General features: G+C 41.4%; 2 protein-coding genes across 4 annotated transcripts; one reads left to right on the forward strand and one right to left on the reverse strand.

Moving 5' to 3' along the window:
• The first annotated feature begins 262 nt into the window (after nucleotides 1-262).
• tlr1 (toll-like receptor 1) lies at nucleotides 263-8,457 on the forward strand. 2 transcript variants are annotated; one of them, XM_042062397.1, is made up of 2 exons: nucleotides 263-540; nucleotides 5,682-8,457. In XM_042062397.1, the coding sequence occupies exon 2, from the start codon at nucleotides 5,686-5,688 to the stop codon at nucleotides 8,101-8,103; it is 2,418 nt and encodes an 805-aa protein (XP_041918331.1). In that variant the 5' UTR covers nucleotides 263-540; nucleotides 5,682-5,685; the 3' UTR covers nucleotides 8,104-8,457. The 2 variants fall into 2 exon arrangements, with proteins under 2 accessions (XP_041918331.1, XP_041918330.1); XM_042062396.1 differs by having other exon boundaries at nucleotides 264-531.
• A 59-nt stretch (nucleotides 8,458-8,516) lies between these two features.
• On the reverse strand, nucleotides 8,517-18,164 carry ints10 (integrator complex subunit 10). 2 transcript variants are annotated; one of them, XM_042062399.1, is made up of 18 exons: nucleotides 17,663-18,164; nucleotides 17,407-17,474; nucleotides 17,173-17,276; nucleotides 16,907-17,046; nucleotides 16,734-16,815; nucleotides 16,454-16,594; nucleotides 15,999-16,170; nucleotides 15,555-15,724; nucleotides 15,075-15,214; nucleotides 14,337-14,490; nucleotides 12,762-12,844; nucleotides 12,410-12,559; nucleotides 11,926-12,034; nucleotides 11,169-11,248; nucleotides 10,893-11,055; nucleotides 10,566-10,659; nucleotides 9,849-9,917; nucleotides 8,517-9,199 (listed from the first exon to the last, which is right to left on the reverse strand). In XM_042062399.1, the coding sequence occupies exons 1-18, from the start codon at nucleotides 17,789-17,791 to the stop codon at nucleotides 9,043-9,045; spliced, it is 2,205 nt and encodes a 734-aa protein (XP_041918333.1). In that variant the 5' UTR covers nucleotides 17,792-18,164; the 3' UTR covers nucleotides 8,517-9,042. The 2 variants fall into 2 exon arrangements, with proteins under 2 accessions (XP_041918333.1, XP_041918332.1); XM_042062398.1 differs by lacking the exon at nucleotides 9,849-9,917 and having other exon boundaries at nucleotides 8,519-9,199; nucleotides 17,663-18,163.
• Nucleotides 18,165-18,811: the final 647 nt, after the last annotated feature.

Consider the following 18,811-nt stretch of genomic DNA (forward strand, 5'->3'; position numbering starts at 1 on the left):
AATCTTTTAAATGCCCATAAGACTACTGTAACCAAATCTAAACCGAACAGCAGTATCTGACAGCTTGTTGTTTAAGTTGGAATTTCTAAGACATTTATTAAAATGAATTTGCATGAATTTATCCGTTTATCAGAATATGATACAATCACATAATAAAGCCAAGATTATGACTTTGAAAGACTGCAAAAAAGAGGAGAGGAAAGAGAGGAACTATGATGATTTGACTAGCCTGCTGCAAGGTTCCCTCTTGTTATCAGACCTTGGAGAGATAGAATATGGGCCATTGCCAAAATGCAATCAGTTTTAAATGCTTTGCTTACAGTCAAAGAGCCTGTATTTGTTTTGTGAGTGAGGGTGGGAGAAAAAAGAAGAAATGAAATTTGAATATTGTCTCAAGAGTGTCATTTCACTTCTGCTTATGCCCTTGGTTATCCTGTGTGGTGAAGTCACGAGAATAAACTCAGCATTTGCTTAACTGCAGATATCATTGGCATCTGATAAGAACCTGAGTTGGATTCTCTTGTGAAAGGGGTGAGTGTGGTAAGTTTGTGTCATTATATGTTTATAATTGATACACCAATTCATCATTTTACAAAATAGCAATTACCATGAAAAATATTTTGAAGACCATGAGAAGTAAACATAAAACCTATGTTTATTGTACACAACAAATGTACACAACAAATATAAAACATATGTCTATTTATGTAATGTTATCATAAAGTGTTATACGTGGATGGTAGCCTATTTTTATGAGTATGATATAAGCTTTCGATACCCAATACTGTTATAGGTATGCATATTTAGTTTATAATTATCACTCAAAAATTGTTTATGATATGGAACTTTAAAGTTCTACTGATTATGTTTATGATCCTCAGCAGACTCTTTTGTCCAAAGTGACTTAAAATGACATCAATAACCATTACACTAACATCATAATTAATAGTGTACAGTAAAGTCATATGGCCTATATAAAAAATATAAAACTGTTATTGATACACTCATAAAACAAATGTGTCCCTATCTCAGGGGTGGGCAACTAATTTCCGAATGAATGAATGACACTGGCACTACGCACAAATTAATGTAGCCTAAACTTACACCGCACTTTCCTAATAACTTAAGTTCTCTCGCGTCACTGACAGTAGCTAGAATGCATAAAAAAACACCGGGAAAAACAGTGTTCAGTCCACCAAGTCATAAGCTATCGGCGCTGCGCAGCATCAGTTGTGATATTTATCTTAACGGAGTGTAATCGTAGGTAATATCATGTATGAAAACTAGTATTGTTAGGCGAGGTGTGGCGATGACATCATCGATACGCAAGCAGGATGTGCGGTTTCGCTGTCTAAACGAACTCAAACGGGCTACGGTTTCAGATTTCTCCACTCTGGGACCAGGTTTCAGAAAAGTGCGGTTTCGGGCAGTGCGTTTACAGGATTCGTTTGGACGCTCGGCCAAGACGAAGCAAAACCTCTGCGTTTAACCTAAAAAGCGTCTCCGTGTGGACAGGCCCTAAAGGGGCCACATGACAAACTGGGACTGTTGAGGAGGGCCGGACCCAAAATACCGAACTCAAGTCTGAACTCAATTCTGTTCAATTCTATTCTGTTCTTGTATAACATTAAGTAAATCATATGGTTTTGTTTACTAGTCGTAAGAACAGATGAAAATGTGCGGGAGACAAAGGAAAAACAGCAATATTTAATCTATGTCCAGTATTTAATCCTCATTCTCGAAAATTATTTTTTGACATTGACATTTTTTTCAGTTTTCAAAGACTGATATAAAAAAGTACTACAATATCTATATAATTAGGCTAGGTCATGAAAATGTGAAGGAGTCAGTACAACCGATAGGCCTGTGCCACCATTTCATCAACACTCAGCAATATTTCATCATTAAATCATTACCATCATTAAATTAACTCTATGCAGAATTAGACTACGAAAATGTGGAGCAGACAATAGTAGGCTGTCATTAGTTAATCAACATGCACAAAGAAAACTATTTTTAAAATGTAGGCTATGTTTTTGCTTTAACTTTATGCACATAACTGTGATTGGTCAACTCGCTCTGTGTGTTGAGCCGGCTGCTTCAAGCAACCTGTGGGTAGTAGCATCATACTAGTTCGCTAACATAAGCTTTGCAAATAAACTCAGACATATTTTGGTTACAATTACGGGGTTATCCGATTGTAAACTGTCTATCTGCCAGTAACGTTTTGAAATGAACACTATCGCCAACGAGCAGCAGTAGGAGTTCGTTCTAACAACCTTTGTGGTGGTGAGCGACGCAGACATAAGAGACACAAAACTTTGAAAGGTTTACGCCGATGTAAAGGCAACTGCATTGTGTCGACGCAGAAGCATAAATTCTATTCACCAGCACATCAGTGAGGGTGTTTACGTCGTATGCATCCACGCACAAATGTATGGGCGTACAAATAGCAGTCGCTTTCAAAATAAAAACAACGATATTGATTTGCATGAATTATCTCTATGCTAGGCTCTTGACTATTGTTCTTTCACGGACCTTACGCGCCGGTCAGGGAAAGCCCTATGTTGCCCATGTATGCCCTATCTGGACACAGAGATGTGTTAAAAAACAATGCAAGTTGTGTTGTTTTTAATGCAAGTTGTGTTATTTTTAACACATATTGTAAAATATGTAAAATAGGTACCAAATCACACTCACATTTTAATTTAAATAGCCTACCTAATGACATTCACATGTAAATGTTATTAAAGAGATACGCTAATTTGCTTACAATACTTTTATTGCCACAGTTATATAAATGTTAATAATCAAATCAAAGGAATATAGAATTAAATGCAGGCAGGTAAATGCTGAATACAGTACATTTGCTCGGACAAGTCAATGACAACCTTCTGTTTATTTATAAATTTGACATTTAATACAGGTAATGAGAATGTAAGTGTAATGAGAGACTAGGTTTTGTCATTTATATGATTAGTATTATAGATTATTTAATTTATATGTATTATTTAATATTGATATTATTTACATTATTTTAATTAATATGTTTATATAATATGTATTTAGATTATAGATTAAAAGCACATTTAAAATACATGGCTGACTTAATGTGCTTTTAATCATAGCTGTGTTTTCATTGATAAGTGACAGCAAGTGGTTGATGTCTTTATTTGGGAAGCTCATAGACTATATATACAGTCTATGGGGAAGCTATTTCATTTTTGCTTTGCAGTTTTGTACTGCAAATCATAGACATAATATACATAGACGCCGCATTGGCTGCTGGAAACAAGAAATGCGGCCGCCATCTTGGACCGGTCATACTCCTCGTTGCGTTGCAGCAGAAGACACAAGATGACAGCACTGTGCAGCATGTTCCTTCTCAAATCGGCGGACCATACTCGGGGGATTTACTTTTCACAAGTAAGATTTAACATAGCCGTACTATTGGTTGTATTTTCTGAATAGAATATTACCAGAGAGCTGAGAAGGAGCAATCTTTTATATTACTGTATGAAAATCGTAGCCATCTAGCTAGGCTATGTTTACTCGGTGTTCACCCGGCTATGAACTGAGACTTGATAAGTCATATTCCATAACACTGACTTAGATTACAACTGACACAAGAAGGCTATTGTAGAAATTAATCATACTAGATTTGGCCGGCGAATTTTACACAAGTGGCACAGACTAGCCTATTGGGCAATCGCTAGCTGCTACTTGTAGCATAAGTGTGTTGGTGGTAGCCTCACTATTTCCTGAATAAAGTAACTTTTCAATAGCTCAACTTCTTTATTTATCAAGTAGGTTAGCCAGACAAGCTACACTTTTCTTGTCATGTGAAATTAGCACAATTTAAAGTAGCTTCCTATGTAGTGAACTAGCCTACTGCTGTGTTTGTGTTAGGCTACTAATACATTTGACTGGGTGGTAGTTTTGTGTAGTGTTTTCATGGCAGAGTAACTGATAGTTTAGCTCACTAAAATTTCGAAGTAGCTTGCCCAACACTGTATTATTCACATGTCATTTACCCTGACAAGAATAAGATGCCTCTCAAATTCCTTTTCATTCATTTATTTATTATTTTGTATCTCTCCAGAACAACTGCCTTGTTCAAGAAGACTGTGAATGAACTGAACGGTCTCCTCACACCCCTGGAACTGAGGAAGGTGCAGCTCTTCATTGCAGTACTGCAGTACCACTCTGTGTCCCATTTTCCCATCGTCTGGTTGACTCAGTCCTCTTTTATGGAGTACCCAGTTTACTATGCCATCTTATTTGCCCACCTGCTGTCTGAAGCACTTTTGTTCTCAGCCAAAGTGTACCCAAGCAATTTTAGCAAGGTGGGAACATACAAAATGACATGCACCAGTTGTCGAAATCATAGAACCAACTGCATGACGGTAACTCTGTCTCACTGAGCCTGTGAAGACACTCCCTGATTCTTTACTGATTGCAATGAACGGGTTGATCTTAGCAGTTTCTAAAATGTTTCTTAATTCCTTTTTATTTAATCTCTTCATTGCGGCTGGAACCTTTCTGTGAACTGTAAATAACAGATGCTGTTGATGAACCCATTGACACTGTACAAGTGACAAGTCACCTTTTTGTCTTGAATTGATGAACTGTTACACTTACTATGCCAAACCAATGTCTGTTTTTTAAGGATCAGAAACAAACCTACAAACTTGCACTTTACAATATTTATGGAACTTGTCTAACAAATGCTGTTGATATTGAACCCAGTTACTCCATTTCCTTTATGCCACACCAATGTCTGTTCATCACTTTATTTTTGATGGCACTGAACTGAAAATGTTAATGGATTTTTTCTGTAAATTTAACTCATTAAAACTTGTATCAAACTAGTTTTTGTCTATGCTGTCAAACGTGGATTAGTTATGTTCCCAGTTTTTATATTGGATGTCATCACTTTATAATATATCATATATCAGAATATTCTATTACTGTTAAGCCCACTATGAATATTAAAATACACACAACCATGTTTCCTGTATCATACAGCTTTTCTACTGGGAGGTTTACAACTTATTCTGAGTCAATTTACCCAAGTTTGTCACTAAACCACATAGGCTTACTTGGAATACCCCTCAGATGTCTGAATGGCACTGATCTCACTTAAATGTTTATGGAACCTTTCTGTGGACTGTGAATAATGCTGTTGATGGAACTTTTCTGTCAACTGTGAACTATATTTAACTCATTAAACTTGTATCAAACTAGTTTTGTCTATGCTGTCAAACATGGATTATGTTCCCAGTTTTGATATCGGACGTCAGGTCACTTTATATCATATATCAGAATATTCTATTACTGTTAAACCCACTATGAATATTAAAATACGCTAAATCATGTGTCCTGTATCATAGCTACATGTATGACCTTTGCAGCAAAAAAAACCGTGTGAGAATCTGTTCGGTATTCAGTGAGATATGATTAATTAAGTGCGCTGACAGCTCATCTCACCGGCCAAACAGATTACACTGAGTGGAGTGGATGTCCGGTCCAAGATGGCGGCTCCAAATCTCGTCAGCGCTAGTAAGGAGTAGCGGTCGATGCGGCGTCTATGTATATTATGTCTATGCTGCAAATGGCCTTATTTCATGGTCCCCATACAGTATATGCCATCCCCCTGACTTTCTCCTTCATTGTTTCAGACTTATGGACACGATGGACTTCATCATCTGGGCCGTCTCCCTCCTCTTAGGATCCTTACCCTGTTCTCTAAGCTCTGACATGAGCACCATCATTGTATATTTGTCCTCAAAGAACCTGTCTTCTGTGCCGGACTGGCTTTCCTCATACACAGAGGCCTTGGACCTCTCCCACAACCACATTCAAGCTCTGGGCAAAGAGGACTTCCATCAAACATCCAGCCTATGTTTCCTCAACGTGTCCTACAATGTGATACAGAGTATTGATCCGAAGGTTTTTCATTCAACCCCACACCTGGAATTTTTGGATCTGTCCCATAACAAGCTCCACAGTCTCTTAGGTCAGAGTTACCTATGGATGACCCCAAATCTAACGTATTTGGATCTGAGTTTTAATGAATTCGTTAATATGACTCTTGGAGATGAATTTTCAAATCTTGGAAAGTTGGAAGATTTGAGGTTGAGTGCAGAAGTGATCCAGGATAAAGACTTCATGAGCATATCCAGTCTTCACCTCAACAGTTTCACCCTGTATGTGTCAGTTCAGACCAGATACAAGGGTGGGAGCCTCACAAATGTGGTTTCCAAAAAGATTATTATCTCCACAAAGTCTGATTGTGACTTCACGATTTTGGGTGATGCTCTCACATTTTTTTCTGAGGTAAAACTTGATGGTTTTAAAGGGCAAACACTAGCTGCAGGGGTAAGCCAACGAAGCATTATAAAGGTCACCCACCTGGAATTAGTGAACACATTAACAGCTTGGAAACATTTGACAAGCTTTGTTGATATTATCCTCTCCTCTTCGGTGAAACATCTCAGTTTCGACATGCTAACATGTGATGACATGAAGCCGGGTAGGACAGTGGGCCGCTCCTCAAATCTGGAATCTTTTTATATTAGACAAGCGAGTGTTACGGTTTTCCTCTTTTCACAGGAAATGCTGTATGATTTCATAATCAACATGCCTGTCCGAAACCTCACAGTTGTACAGACACCAATTATCCATGTGACCTGTCCACAATCACCTTCCAGAATTCACACACTGGATCTGTCTGATTGTGCTCTTTCTGAAAGAGTCTTCTCACGGGGTGGTGGGAGCGGGGTTGTGATCGAGTGCAACACCCTGCAAAGTGTGGAAATCTTGTCGCTTAAGGGGAATAACCTACAGGATTTGAAGCAGCTTAGTAACAGAGTTCAACTCATGTCCTCATTGAGGAGCTTGGATTTGAGCCAGAATAAACTTTTGTATCATGGTGAACCTGGCGATTGTGTGTGGCCCTCAAATATTCTACATTTGAACTTATCTTCAAACAGCTTCGACAATTCAGTATTCCACTGCTTACCCAAGACCATTATCTCTTTGGAGCTCCAAGACAATGACATTACAGTTATGAAAACAGACATTTTAAAACTTGAGTCACTTCAGATTTTGGATTTGACCAACAACAGATTCCACGATGTCCCTGACTGCACAGCTTTTCCAAATCTACAGAGGTTACTGCTCCGAGGAAACTCCCTCCAGTCTCCCTCTTTAGACTTTGTGAGGACTTGCCCTGCACTACAGGATTTAGATGCCAGTAATAACAGCTTCATCTGCACTTGTTCATTGCAAGAGTTCACATCTATAGCAGGAGAGACTGTGGCAGCACAGATGAAATTGCTACACTGGCCTGGAGATTATAGTTGCAGCTACCCAGACACTTGGAGAGGAACTCTCCTAAAAAACTTTAGCCTTCCGGCAATTTCCTGCAGTGCAGGTCTTCTTGCAACCGCCATTTTGGTTCCAGCAGCCGCCTTAGTCATTGCAGTAGCCATGCTCTGTCATCAACTGGACGGTCCATGGTACATGGGCATGATCTGCCAGTGGGCTCGCGCAAAAAAACGTGGAATTTTGAATCGGGACAGGCCTGAGGACCTGCAGGGGATAGTCTTCCATGCCTTTGTCTCCTACAGCCAACGCAACGCCGAGTGGGTCAAAGGTCAACTCATCCCTAAACTGGAGGAGGAGGATACCGAAGGTATTCGTCATGGGCTGCGTGTGTGTCACCACGAGCGGGACTTCATACCCGGGAAACCCATCACGGAGAACATCCTTCTGTGTGTGGAGAAGAGCCGGCGCTGCATCTTCGTCCTCTCCTCGGACTTTGTGCGGAGCGAGTGGTGCCACTACGAGCTGTGCTTTGCCAACCACCAGCGTGTGACCAGGAGATTTGACAGTGTGATCCTAGTTCTACTGGAGCCCCTGCCCTTGTACCTCATCCCCTCCAAGTACTATCAGCTCAAGGACATGATGTCGAGGCGCACGTACTTGGAGTGGCCGCGGGAGAGGGCCAAGCAGGTGCTGTTCTGGGCCAACCTCCGAGCAGCACTGCAGGCTGACCTGCCCCCTTGGAGACGCAATTATGGAAGCTGTGGCCGTTAACAGTGTTATTTCACGCAAACTTGTTAGTAGCTTTCTTTTTTTTTAAACATGGTTGGATACTGTTAAAGCTTCAGTGACAAATTAAAGTGCTTAGGGGGAACCCCCAGATGTATTTGGTTTGCCCAGGGGAGTTATATGTTTGCCTAACTGTCATATTAAAATGGAGGATGTGACAAATAGCCCTGTGGCTCTTTTTGAACTGCACTCAAGTTTGCAAGTATTAGTCAAGAGACCATGTCAGTTTGCCTAACATTTGCTAAAGCAATGTTTTTCTTATTTCTTTTTGTATGCTAGGTGAAACAACAAGTGATGTATGAATCATATTTAAGTTAATCAATAAATTATACAAATATATTTTTTAGAAATGTAATACTTGTATTTATTTGAAATATCCCTTTGTGGGATTATGACATAATTTACAAACTGTCACAGTATATGAAGACATTAAAGAAAATAAAGATAAGGTAAAAAACAACAATGCAATTTTGGCAATGCAACACTTCAAGATACCTAAAGCATTACAAATACCGAGCTATCCATCTAACCTATAGGGAAATTCACTGAATACACTACTCATGTTCACATAGCCAATTACACAAATTCTCTAAAGCCTTCACTTTTATGCCCAGGTGAAGACTAAACCAGTATCTTCAATAAGGGAAACAAACCCGCAACACGGTGTACATGCACTTTTCAGGTCAAAAGCAAAAAGATGAGAAACATGAAGAGGAAAATCACATGAAGTACAGGGGAATGAATGTCTTAGTCCTGAGAAGTAGCGTTTTGTCACAGCACGATGGAAAGACCATCGTTATCGTTCGACGCAAATTATGATGAAACTAGATGAGGCTCAGGATCACACGAGAACCTCCAATGGTGAGGAGTAGGCACACTTCAGTCCAAAGTAGAAACAAGTCACTGTTCAAGGCTTCCACGCCCTTAAGCTAAGGACTGAATGAGGATGATCTTCTCATTAATGCAGAACCGGTGCAACACGGTGAGGAGGTTCTCCCCACATCTAGACACTTGTCTCTCCATCGCCAGACGGAAATCTTCTTTCACTCCTTTAGTGATGCCACGTGTCACTGTATGGTGCCTGTAATGCAGACACAGTTAGTGCTTTTGGACCAGATCAAAGGGTAATTAGATTGGCATCTTAGTATCTATATATGGCATGTGTCTATTACAACCTTATAAAAATACAACTAAAGTATAGAGGACAATAGTGAACATAAAAAAACGTCCACAATAATGACTACATTACATCTTTTTTTATATATATATATACTTACAGTTATAAAGGATATATTGTATCATTCTTTATGTAAAATAGAGGCTGACCAACATAGAAAACCAACAGGAATGTAAAGAAAGTCTTGAAACATATAATGCGTTTACAGAATGAGTATTGTTTACAGAGTCAATATGAAACACAACAAACAACCTGAACAGGAAATGAAACTGACAGACCAGTAACCAGAAGCAGAACGAAAAAAAAAAACTTTATGCAGTGAATTCACAACAAAATAATTTTAAAAAAAAATACTAAATCAAACACAAAAGGAGAAAATACGGCAGAAAATGAACACGCAACTTGACTGGAATGAAACGTATCGACGGAAAGAGAGAGACAGAGAGAGAAAAAATGAAGAAGTGCAGAGGCGGGGACACACGAGGAAGATGAGCAGGCGGAGTGGGGGTGGAGTCAGGATATGGGCGGGGGTGGAGTCAGGGGAATGGGGTACCTGTCAGTCGGCTGCGCCCCAGGAAGCAGCAGGGGGTTAAACTCCACCCCCAGAGCGGGGCTGGGGTTCCTAGAGACAGCAAACACCATTCATCAACACCCTGTGTGAGACTACTAGGGTGCATTCCAGAACCTCAGTGCAACACTGGCAACAGTTACGGCCCGCCAATTTCAAATAGACGCTGTGAATGTAGGATTTGAGTCGCTGTTCAATCAGGTGAGCAGTAGGTGACTGTGCTGTGTGCTGAAACTCCCGGAAAGACCATGCACAGGGGTGGGACCCTTGTCCACTCTGTGAACTCCGTTTAGCAATTTTTAATCTTAACGTGTTTAGCGGTCGAAATGTGAAGCTCAGTGTGTGAAATGTGGGTGCTTCGGGACTGAATGGCTGGTTTCACTGAAATCAGAGGAAATGTCGATGTCTCGAATGCACCCAATGGCCAGGACCTTAAGCTGCAGTCAAAAGTTCAATCGGAGCTCAGGAAGCGAATCAAAGAGCAGGGAAGGAAAACACAGTGAAAACACCAGGCGTGCCCTCTAAAGCATTAATACTGCCTCGGTTAGGTAGAGCAGACATGTTTGAACACAAAGAAAGAAAAGAAAGGAGGAGAGACGAAACCAGATAAAAGAAGAGCCTAGATGACCAACCACTGGCCCCTTCAACTGCATGTCTACACCTATGAACAGCACTAGACTGCCAAAAGTGGGCCGGACTTACTTGATGAGCATGCCCTGATTGGGCAATAGCTCCAGCTGGACACGCCCTCCCTCACTTGTGCGAAGGTAGGCAAATTCTTCCAGCATGTCAATGTCTGCAAGTGTACAAGCTGAGGAGAACATAGATACTACCAAACTAAAGAGAGTAATAATATACCATCACTATGGGACACAACTTTAGACTTGTGGAAGGTTAAGTGACATCTTGGCAACAGGGTCTGACATGGTAATAACATGGGTACTACAGAGTAGTGTAGAAAATACAGATTATAGGGTTAAACAATACGGTACAATAAATGAACAAACAAACAAAAACAGTCAAGGATACTGGTGACATAGTTGAAGAAGTTTTCATACTGGAAGCTGCCCTGCTGGCAGATTTTATCCACTGCCTTCAGAAACAGTGTCTCGCCCTGTGGCCAATCATGCTGCAGGAGCACGACCACATGACCCAGAGCCAGGTCATCTCTGACGTCTGTGAAGGCCCGCGGCTAGATGACCAGGGGAGAAGGACAAAATCAGAAAGACAGAGAGAGAATTATACACTAACATGACCCCTAAAAGTATCTGTGTCAAAATTATTTCAGGCCTTTGTGCGTCATACCTTGAAACAGGCCAGCATCAACTGGAGACAGTAAGGCAAGATTGCCTTGCTCGTACATGGCAGGAGCCTGAGGTCATTTCCTAGGAACAGGGTAATATAAGATTGTGGAAAGGGCCTCAATAAGCAAATGCAATAACACAGTGAGAATAAACAAGATGAAGAACAACAAATAATGGTGGACAAATACACAATACAAATAACGATGGACAAATACACAATACATAATTACGGTTGACAAATACACAAAACATATAACGGTTGACAAATACACAATACATATTACGGTTGACAAATACACAATACAGAGGCAGTTCAAAAAGAGCACATGTTCATGGTCATGTGTGTCGGTCAAATGTGCTCTAAGCAATGTTGGGTAACGGCACTTCTGTTGACGTTCAAAAACAGAGGTAGCTCTCCCCTCCCTCCCGTGCAACTGAAACTCTCCTGAACACGCATCTCGTCAGTGAATAGCTGGAAAAATGTATTATGTTTCATGGTCCAGGCTGCACCAGGCTGTTTTTGGAGCCTGGGCTGTCTACAGAGACCACTTTTTTTTTTACAGTGTATTCAGGGGACAAGCAACTAGCCAATTGTGAGGAGATGTTTCCTGTATGTGACAAATAATGTTTTAGCTTAGAAACCCTGTAACGTTTTTTACATGTTACATTACATGTTATTGTGGCACTAAAAGAAATGCTCTTTTATATCTCTATGGTAAGTGGTCTTTTCAAATTCACTGGCCAACACACAGACCTACCCTTTCTAGGTTTGGTCCTTGGTCTTCCATTTTCCTCACAATGCTTCCCTTGGTCCTGGGTTTGCGGGACCAGTCCACCAACAACCTCAAGCAATTTTTCACATGCCAACTATGTGTATGAGAAAGACACAAATGAGACATTGAGCATTGTTGATGTATTTGAAATTTCTTTTAAGGCTTAGGTTAGGAATAGGGAATAGTGTCTGTATTTGTAACCATGAACATGTGTGTGTCTATACGTGTGTGTGTGTGTGTGTGTGTGTGTGTGACTGTGCATGCGTGCGTGTGCACAAGCATAGAAGTCAATGCACTTACGGGTTTGTGTGTGTATCCATGCATCTCTTTATGCATACTGCACTACATGCACTAGAGTGGTACATGCATGTCTGTGTTTAAAGCTGCATGCAACCATGTGTGTTAGTGTGTGAGTGTGTGAGTGTACAATGTACATATGTGCGTGAGTGAGTGAGTCAGTGTCTCTCACCCTGTGTTCTCCCAGTGCGTAGTGGCAGGATGCCTGCTGAATGAGAGCCCTGTGGTTCTCCAGGCTGCCGCCCCCAGGAGAGGTCGGACTCGACTGTGGCTGGAAAGAGGCCATCTGGAGCAGGCTGGACAGAGCCTTCCTGTACTGGCCCTGGATGACACGCACACACAAATAATAAAGCAGTTCTTTAATATTTAAAGGTATTTAAAGAGATGCCAGTCAATCAAACAATCAATCAATCAATCAACCAATCAATCAATCAGAAAGTTAATTTGGCTGGAGGATAACAAGTTGACCTGCTTGTAACTGAAGTAATGTAATGTAGTCAACTGTGGCCTTGCGTGAGGCATACCTGGTAAATAATCATATCACTGAGGAATATCCGGAGCCACAGCCAGGTGTCTGTTTTCCAGGCTGCACACATCTTGTTGAACTCTACAGAGATGAAGGAGGATATGATCAGGGTATGAACAGTGACCAGAAATGTGACCAGACATTACATGCCATTACACACAAGCATGTGCAGTTACTAAACTAATGCCACAAATTATAGGGAACCTTTGAGAGAATTGATATCATTCAACAGTACCGGAACAGTATCATAATTCCTGCCTTGCAGTGATTGCTGAGCCATTAAGCGGCTTCCTCTTTTAGTGAAAAATGAACTGAAAGTATTAAGGGACTTCCTCATCTCATTTCATACAGGAAACATGCAAGCATCTGCACACACACACACGCACGCACGCACACACGCACACACACACACACACACAAACACACACACAAACACACACACACACACAAACACACACACAAACACACACACAAACACACACACAAACACACACACAAATACACACACACAAACACATTTGGGATTGGGTGTTCTGTGGTTCACAGTGTGTCACTTCCTTCTGCAGTGCTGGAGAAGCAGACCCATAGCAACATTATAGCCACAACAACACCAAGACCACCGAGTGATTACACAAACAGCCCACACGTAGATATGAAAACACATGGCCTACCGTGTAGGTCAATTAAGTTCCTCTTACTCTTTCCTTGTACGATAATCTTAATGTACAAGTCAGTGGGATCAAACGAATGAGTGTGAGCGTGTGTGTAACTGTACCAGTGGGATCTGAGGAATGAGTGTGAGTGTGAGTATGTGTCTGTGTGTGTGTGTGTGTGACAGTGTTGTGCCAGTTCACAGCTTTTCTGAACTAGTTCAAGTTCAGTTCATACATGCTCAAAGTGAACAGTTCACGTTCAAAGTTCACAATTTTAATTCTGAACTAGTTCAAAGTTCAGTTCATTTTACTTTTTTCGTGAGATATTTAAATAAATACTTTTTTTCACACTACGAGCTAGAAATCACTATACGTTCTTTGAAGCTGCTCATTAGACATTTGCTCATGACACTGCAATTGTGGGTTTCTTACCAGGTGATGAAACTTGCAGCAGTACAGACAAGGTAGACCAGTTCTATACTTAGTGCAATGAAATCCAGCTACCTACCCCGCTCTGCTGCAATTCATCACGGGTAACGTTGTGCGGAAGCCAGTATGCTATTCAACTATTCTCAGCCGGACACTACGTTGCCCGCAATGCATTGCGCACACAATGTCAAAACCATTTCTGTCTGGTAATACATGATTTAAGCGGCACCAGCGAGAATACAGGAGGGAGGAACTTTCTCTCGTTGCGTTTCAAAAGAGAAAACAGATGTCACTCAGTTAACAAATTCCAACGTTCACTTACAGTGATGTCTGCCGTTCATGACACATAATGTGAACTAATTCACGTTCAAGTTCTTTATTAAAAAATGTGTTGCGTTCAGTTCAACGTTCACGAAAAAATGAGCGTGTTCAATGAACGCGTTCTTTTGAACTCATTCACGCACAACACTGGTGTGTGAGTGGAACTGTACCGGTCTCCAGGGCGTCGTGGGAGTGCAGCAGGTCCCAGCTCTCCCTGGCCGTGCGGAAGCTCTCCAGCGTCTCCATCCAGCCCAGCATCTCCGTCTTATTGACCAGGATGTGGCGTCCTCGGCCCTTCCCCATACCCTCCTCATCGTCTGAGCTCTGGAGACACACAAACACACAGGGGGCTCATTCATCCATTAATTCTTTAATTCATTCATCCATCCATCCATCCATATATTCATTCATTTATCCATATATTTATTCACTCATTCGTTCATCCATATATTCATTCATTCATTCATGCTACGTTGGTTGTCAGACATATTTTGTGTTCCTGTGGCATCATTGGTAGATTAACTGGTAGTGCAAGCTGCTAACACCACCAAGACCAGAGGTTTGATTGATTGCCAAGGGGTACACACAGTGATGATGATGTATATCTGTAGAAGTCATTTTAGATTTCAGTCATTACAGTCTACATTACATCATTACATAATTTAATGTCTTTCTGAATTTCACTATTTGATTTATTTTGTCTGACAGTAAATCAATCTGTATCACGTAATCTCTTCCTGACTTTCAGCATTTCGTTCATTTAATTCGTCAGACAGGAAATCTGTCCATCTCATTATCTGCGCCAGATAATCTCTTAATCAAGTCACTCCCACTACAGTGATCACTCACTGTGCTGACCCCTGCAGGAGTGGACGACGTGCCAGGAATATGTCCAACAAAACACTCACCATAGTCTTCTCTCTGCCGTCGGCTAGCTTGCGCTTTTTGTGTGCATGCTTGCCTGACGCTCTCTCCACTTCAATGTCACTGAACACCAATGACAAGTCCTCCAGGAGGATCCATGGGCCTGAACCCAGTGAACTATGACCTATGAAACACCCACAGACATATGGAACATACGGATTTGTATGGAATTGTATTGGGAATGCTAGTTTCACACAAAGCTTATTCAGAACTATCCCACTATTACATGGTATACCCATGCCATTACATACATATTGTGAGAACATCAACTAAAGGAGCGGTGCACTTATTAATGGCTACTTAAGAAATAAACACAAGCAGAATAATACTACACCTTCTGCTGTAACAGACGCTAAAAGACAAGGCAACATTCACCTGGAGGAATAAAATGACTACTGCTTTCAGTACCTCACATACCCACATCTGCACAAACGCACACACATGAAGTACATACGCAGACGTACCATGGAAAAGTGAAGGCTGTACAACGGACACGTAGAGGTAGGCACTGCGGAAGAGCACGAGGGCAGCACAGGTGACCACCTGACTGCAGCAGCGGGACAGCGTCTCCCCCTCCAGACTGGGCAGGTAGCGGCACAGCTCCTTCACACGCTGTAGCAGCTCCAGGTAATTCCTGCAGCAACACACACACCCACGCAGTCAGTCACATAGAGACACATTCAGCAACACACATGCAAGCAGTCAGTCACACATTCAACAATACGAGGGCAAGAGGCCTGATTCAATCATTCATTCTTGACTTTGGGAAACAAGTAGAAATTAAATAACATTTCAATGGGAACTGGCAAAGCTTACTGTTACAATGAAACATGTAATTAATTCATATGTAACAGTTGAACTGTTCCCCCCCCCCCACACACACACACACACTGTTGTGGCCGCCTCACCTGCTCCCCTTGTCTCCCTGCCACTCACACCGCGCTCCCACCACAGCGAGGATGTCCAGCAGTCTCTCCCAGGGCTCGGCCACCACAGACGACTTCTCCGACAGGCCATCAATCACATAGCGCTGAGCCCCACGCAGCACCCCGGGGGACTTCAGCCCACCCTCCTGACCACCTGGCAGACATGACGGGAGGGAAAACCACAACTGTTAATGAGATGCTTAATATACATATTATGATTAATATTATTCAATGTGAAAATACTGCAACTGACAGTCCTGTGTGGTGCAGGTTGTGTTTTTTTCCCTACCAGTAAGTAAAAAAAAAAAAAAAAAAACATTTCAATCCCATACTGTGTATTGCAGTGTGACTTGAAATGAAGTGGAATACAAATGTATTCAAGTGTGTGTGTGTGTGTGTGTGTGTGTGTGTGTGTGTGTGTTTTGAGCTAAAAGTACCCTGTATTTGTCCATCTGTAGACGGGCCACGTGTCACGTAACAGATGTAGAACTCTGCTGCCTTGTGCATGTACTTGTACAAGAGGCTAGGAGGCAGGCGCATGTCCAGGTTGTTCATGATCAGCGGGAGAACATCACAAACTGCCCAGGAAACAAAGTGTTCAATGACAGACAGAGAGAGAGAAAGACATTTAGACAACAAAAAATACACACACACACACACACACACATCCAGAAATCTCCAAGCATTAACAGTTAAAGGCAGTGTGTGGATACTCACCAAAAAGTTTTCTGAAGCAGTTGACCGGTGTGTCCAAGTCTTCCACATTTTCAGCCTCTAAAAGAGACTCCCCTAAGCTGACCTTAAAGATGACACGTAAAATCAGATGTCAGCAGCTAACAATTGATTTGAGTTTTATAAGATGAACAGATTCCATGTGAAGACAGGCTTACCCCGTGCTGAACTACCGACTCAGGAAATCTTCTTAATAAAAGCAACAACATCTCAGCCTTCTCTAAAGTATTAAAACACTGCTCTGTAGCCTTCAGCAGCATCTCACACTGAATGCGCCCCGGAAGAGTCTCAAACAAGCCTGCATATGAAAACAGGCAATACGCCTGATATGAAAATCAACGATACAGCAGAGATAATGAAACAAATGATTTGTTATTCCCAAAATGTTTTATTCTACAAACAAATGCACAGCTATGTTCCTTGCCTCTCAAAAATAGTGCGTGCTTGTCTTGGCAGTCACTTCTTAGTGCTGATGTGATGACTGAGATCTCACGCCACACCACAGGTTGGTCAGGAAAGTTGATGAACCTGCAAAGGTCAAAGGTTAGTGTTCATTTCACTAGATCTTCTACATCTAAAGCCGCATCATTAGAGTAGCTTTATCAGGTAAAATGAATCTGGCGACAGAATAGCTTGACTGAAGCTGGTCTTTGCTTACATGTCATACAGCAGTCTGCCAGCAGAAGCAGTCTTCTCAGCGTTGCGCTCAATGGTGTACATCTCGTACTGTATCAGACAGGAGTAAATGTAGTTCAGAAACTACATCAATGCACTGCATTAAGCCTATTTGAATCTCAAAGCCTAAGCTTAACACATAACATCACATAACACACACGTGCATAACCTTATTTATAATCCAGGTAACATGTTTGCATATGTACTTTTTGGCAGCTGCCCTTGTGTGGCTGCATTACCTGAATGTTGAAGTCTGCGGGATAAAGAGTACGGGCTGTTATTAGCCATGCCTTGGCAGCCCATGGATCTTCTGACACCAGCTCGCGGGATCGTTTCACGAGAAACTCGCAGTCCCCTTGTGCAGACATAACGCCGCACGTCTGCGTTCCAAAGAACAAAATAATCACCGGCGTGAAACAGCAACGGGCGTTTCTATACTGTAGCTCGCTTTTAAGAAAATCCACATTAGTCTCTATTAGATGGGCCTGTCTATCTGACGTTAACTAAAACAGCTATGAAACATCACAAAACAGTGTAGCGTTATGCCTCTATGACCACGTTATAGCGCAAAGTAATTTCATTTATTTTTCGTGAATATTGGAGGTCGTATGACTATAGTATCATCAGTACCGAATTTAATGTATTCAATTTGACACAAGCTAGAAAATAAACAGAAAAATATACAGGTCTGTGAACAAACATTGACCATTGCACCAGAATTTCTGTCGCATAGTTTTACGTCAGAGCCTCCTGATGGTCCAGACAGTACGCTACTGGTACTTATCGCCACCTACTGTACCGGCAGAAAATCTTTAAATGCACACCATGTGTGAAGATCGACTTTATCTACTTTATCCGTGTTTTAGTACCATATATGGTCTTGATGGTTTTATTCTTTTGATCATGTCGCTATCTTTCTAATTTTATGACAATTTATGTCGTTATGTCATGCATTGCCGAAGAAAGACTGGAGTGGAGTGCCTCCTAGAGGTCGAATACTAGAATGCGTCTAGCTACTACACTGGCTTGCCTCCACCAGAGAATAAGGGGCTCTGCCTCCACTGACCTACAAGCCTCAAACAAAATTATATAGACTTAAGGTTCCACATCATGACCTCCCAATGTTGCCAGTCACACATTATAACTTTATAACGCCTATTGAGATAAGACAAGGTAAGATAAGACTATACAAGAATAGACACAAACAACAAAGAAACACACACACACACACATACACATACACACACACACACACACACACACAGGACAAAGTCCCAGATCAAACGTCTCAATTTGATCTCAGTACACAATGGTACACTGGTGCCAATTTAACATGGAAAATACTAATTAATCCATTCCAGACATACATATTTGTTGAAAGTATTTGC

The sequence above is a fragment of the Alosa sapidissima genome, chromosome 14 (assembly GCF_018492685.1).
Source record: "Alosa sapidissima isolate fAloSap1 chromosome 14, fAloSap1.pri, whole genome shotgun sequence".
Classification (NCBI taxonomy): Eukaryota; Metazoa; Chordata; class Actinopteri; order Clupeiformes; family Clupeidae; genus Alosa; species Alosa sapidissima.

Excerpts from the sequence above, each read along its gene's own strand:
- ints10 (XM_042062399.1), bottom strand. The coding sequence starts at position 17,791 with ATGTCTGCACAAGGGGACTGCGAGTTTCTCGTGAAACGATCCCGCGAG. Across the intron at positions 17,277-17,406 it reads GGCAGACTGCTGTATGACAT|GTTCATCAACTTTCCTGACC; the intron begins GTAAGCAAAGAC and ends TGACCTTTGCAG. Across the intron at positions 16,171-16,453 it reads TACAGATGGACAAATACAGG|GTGGTCAGGAGGGTGGGCTG; the intron begins GTACTTTTAGCT and ends CATGTCTGCCAG.
- tlr1 (XM_042062397.1), top strand. The coding sequence starts at position 5,686 with ATGGACACGATGGACTTCATCATCTGGGCCGTCTCCCTCCTCTTAGGA.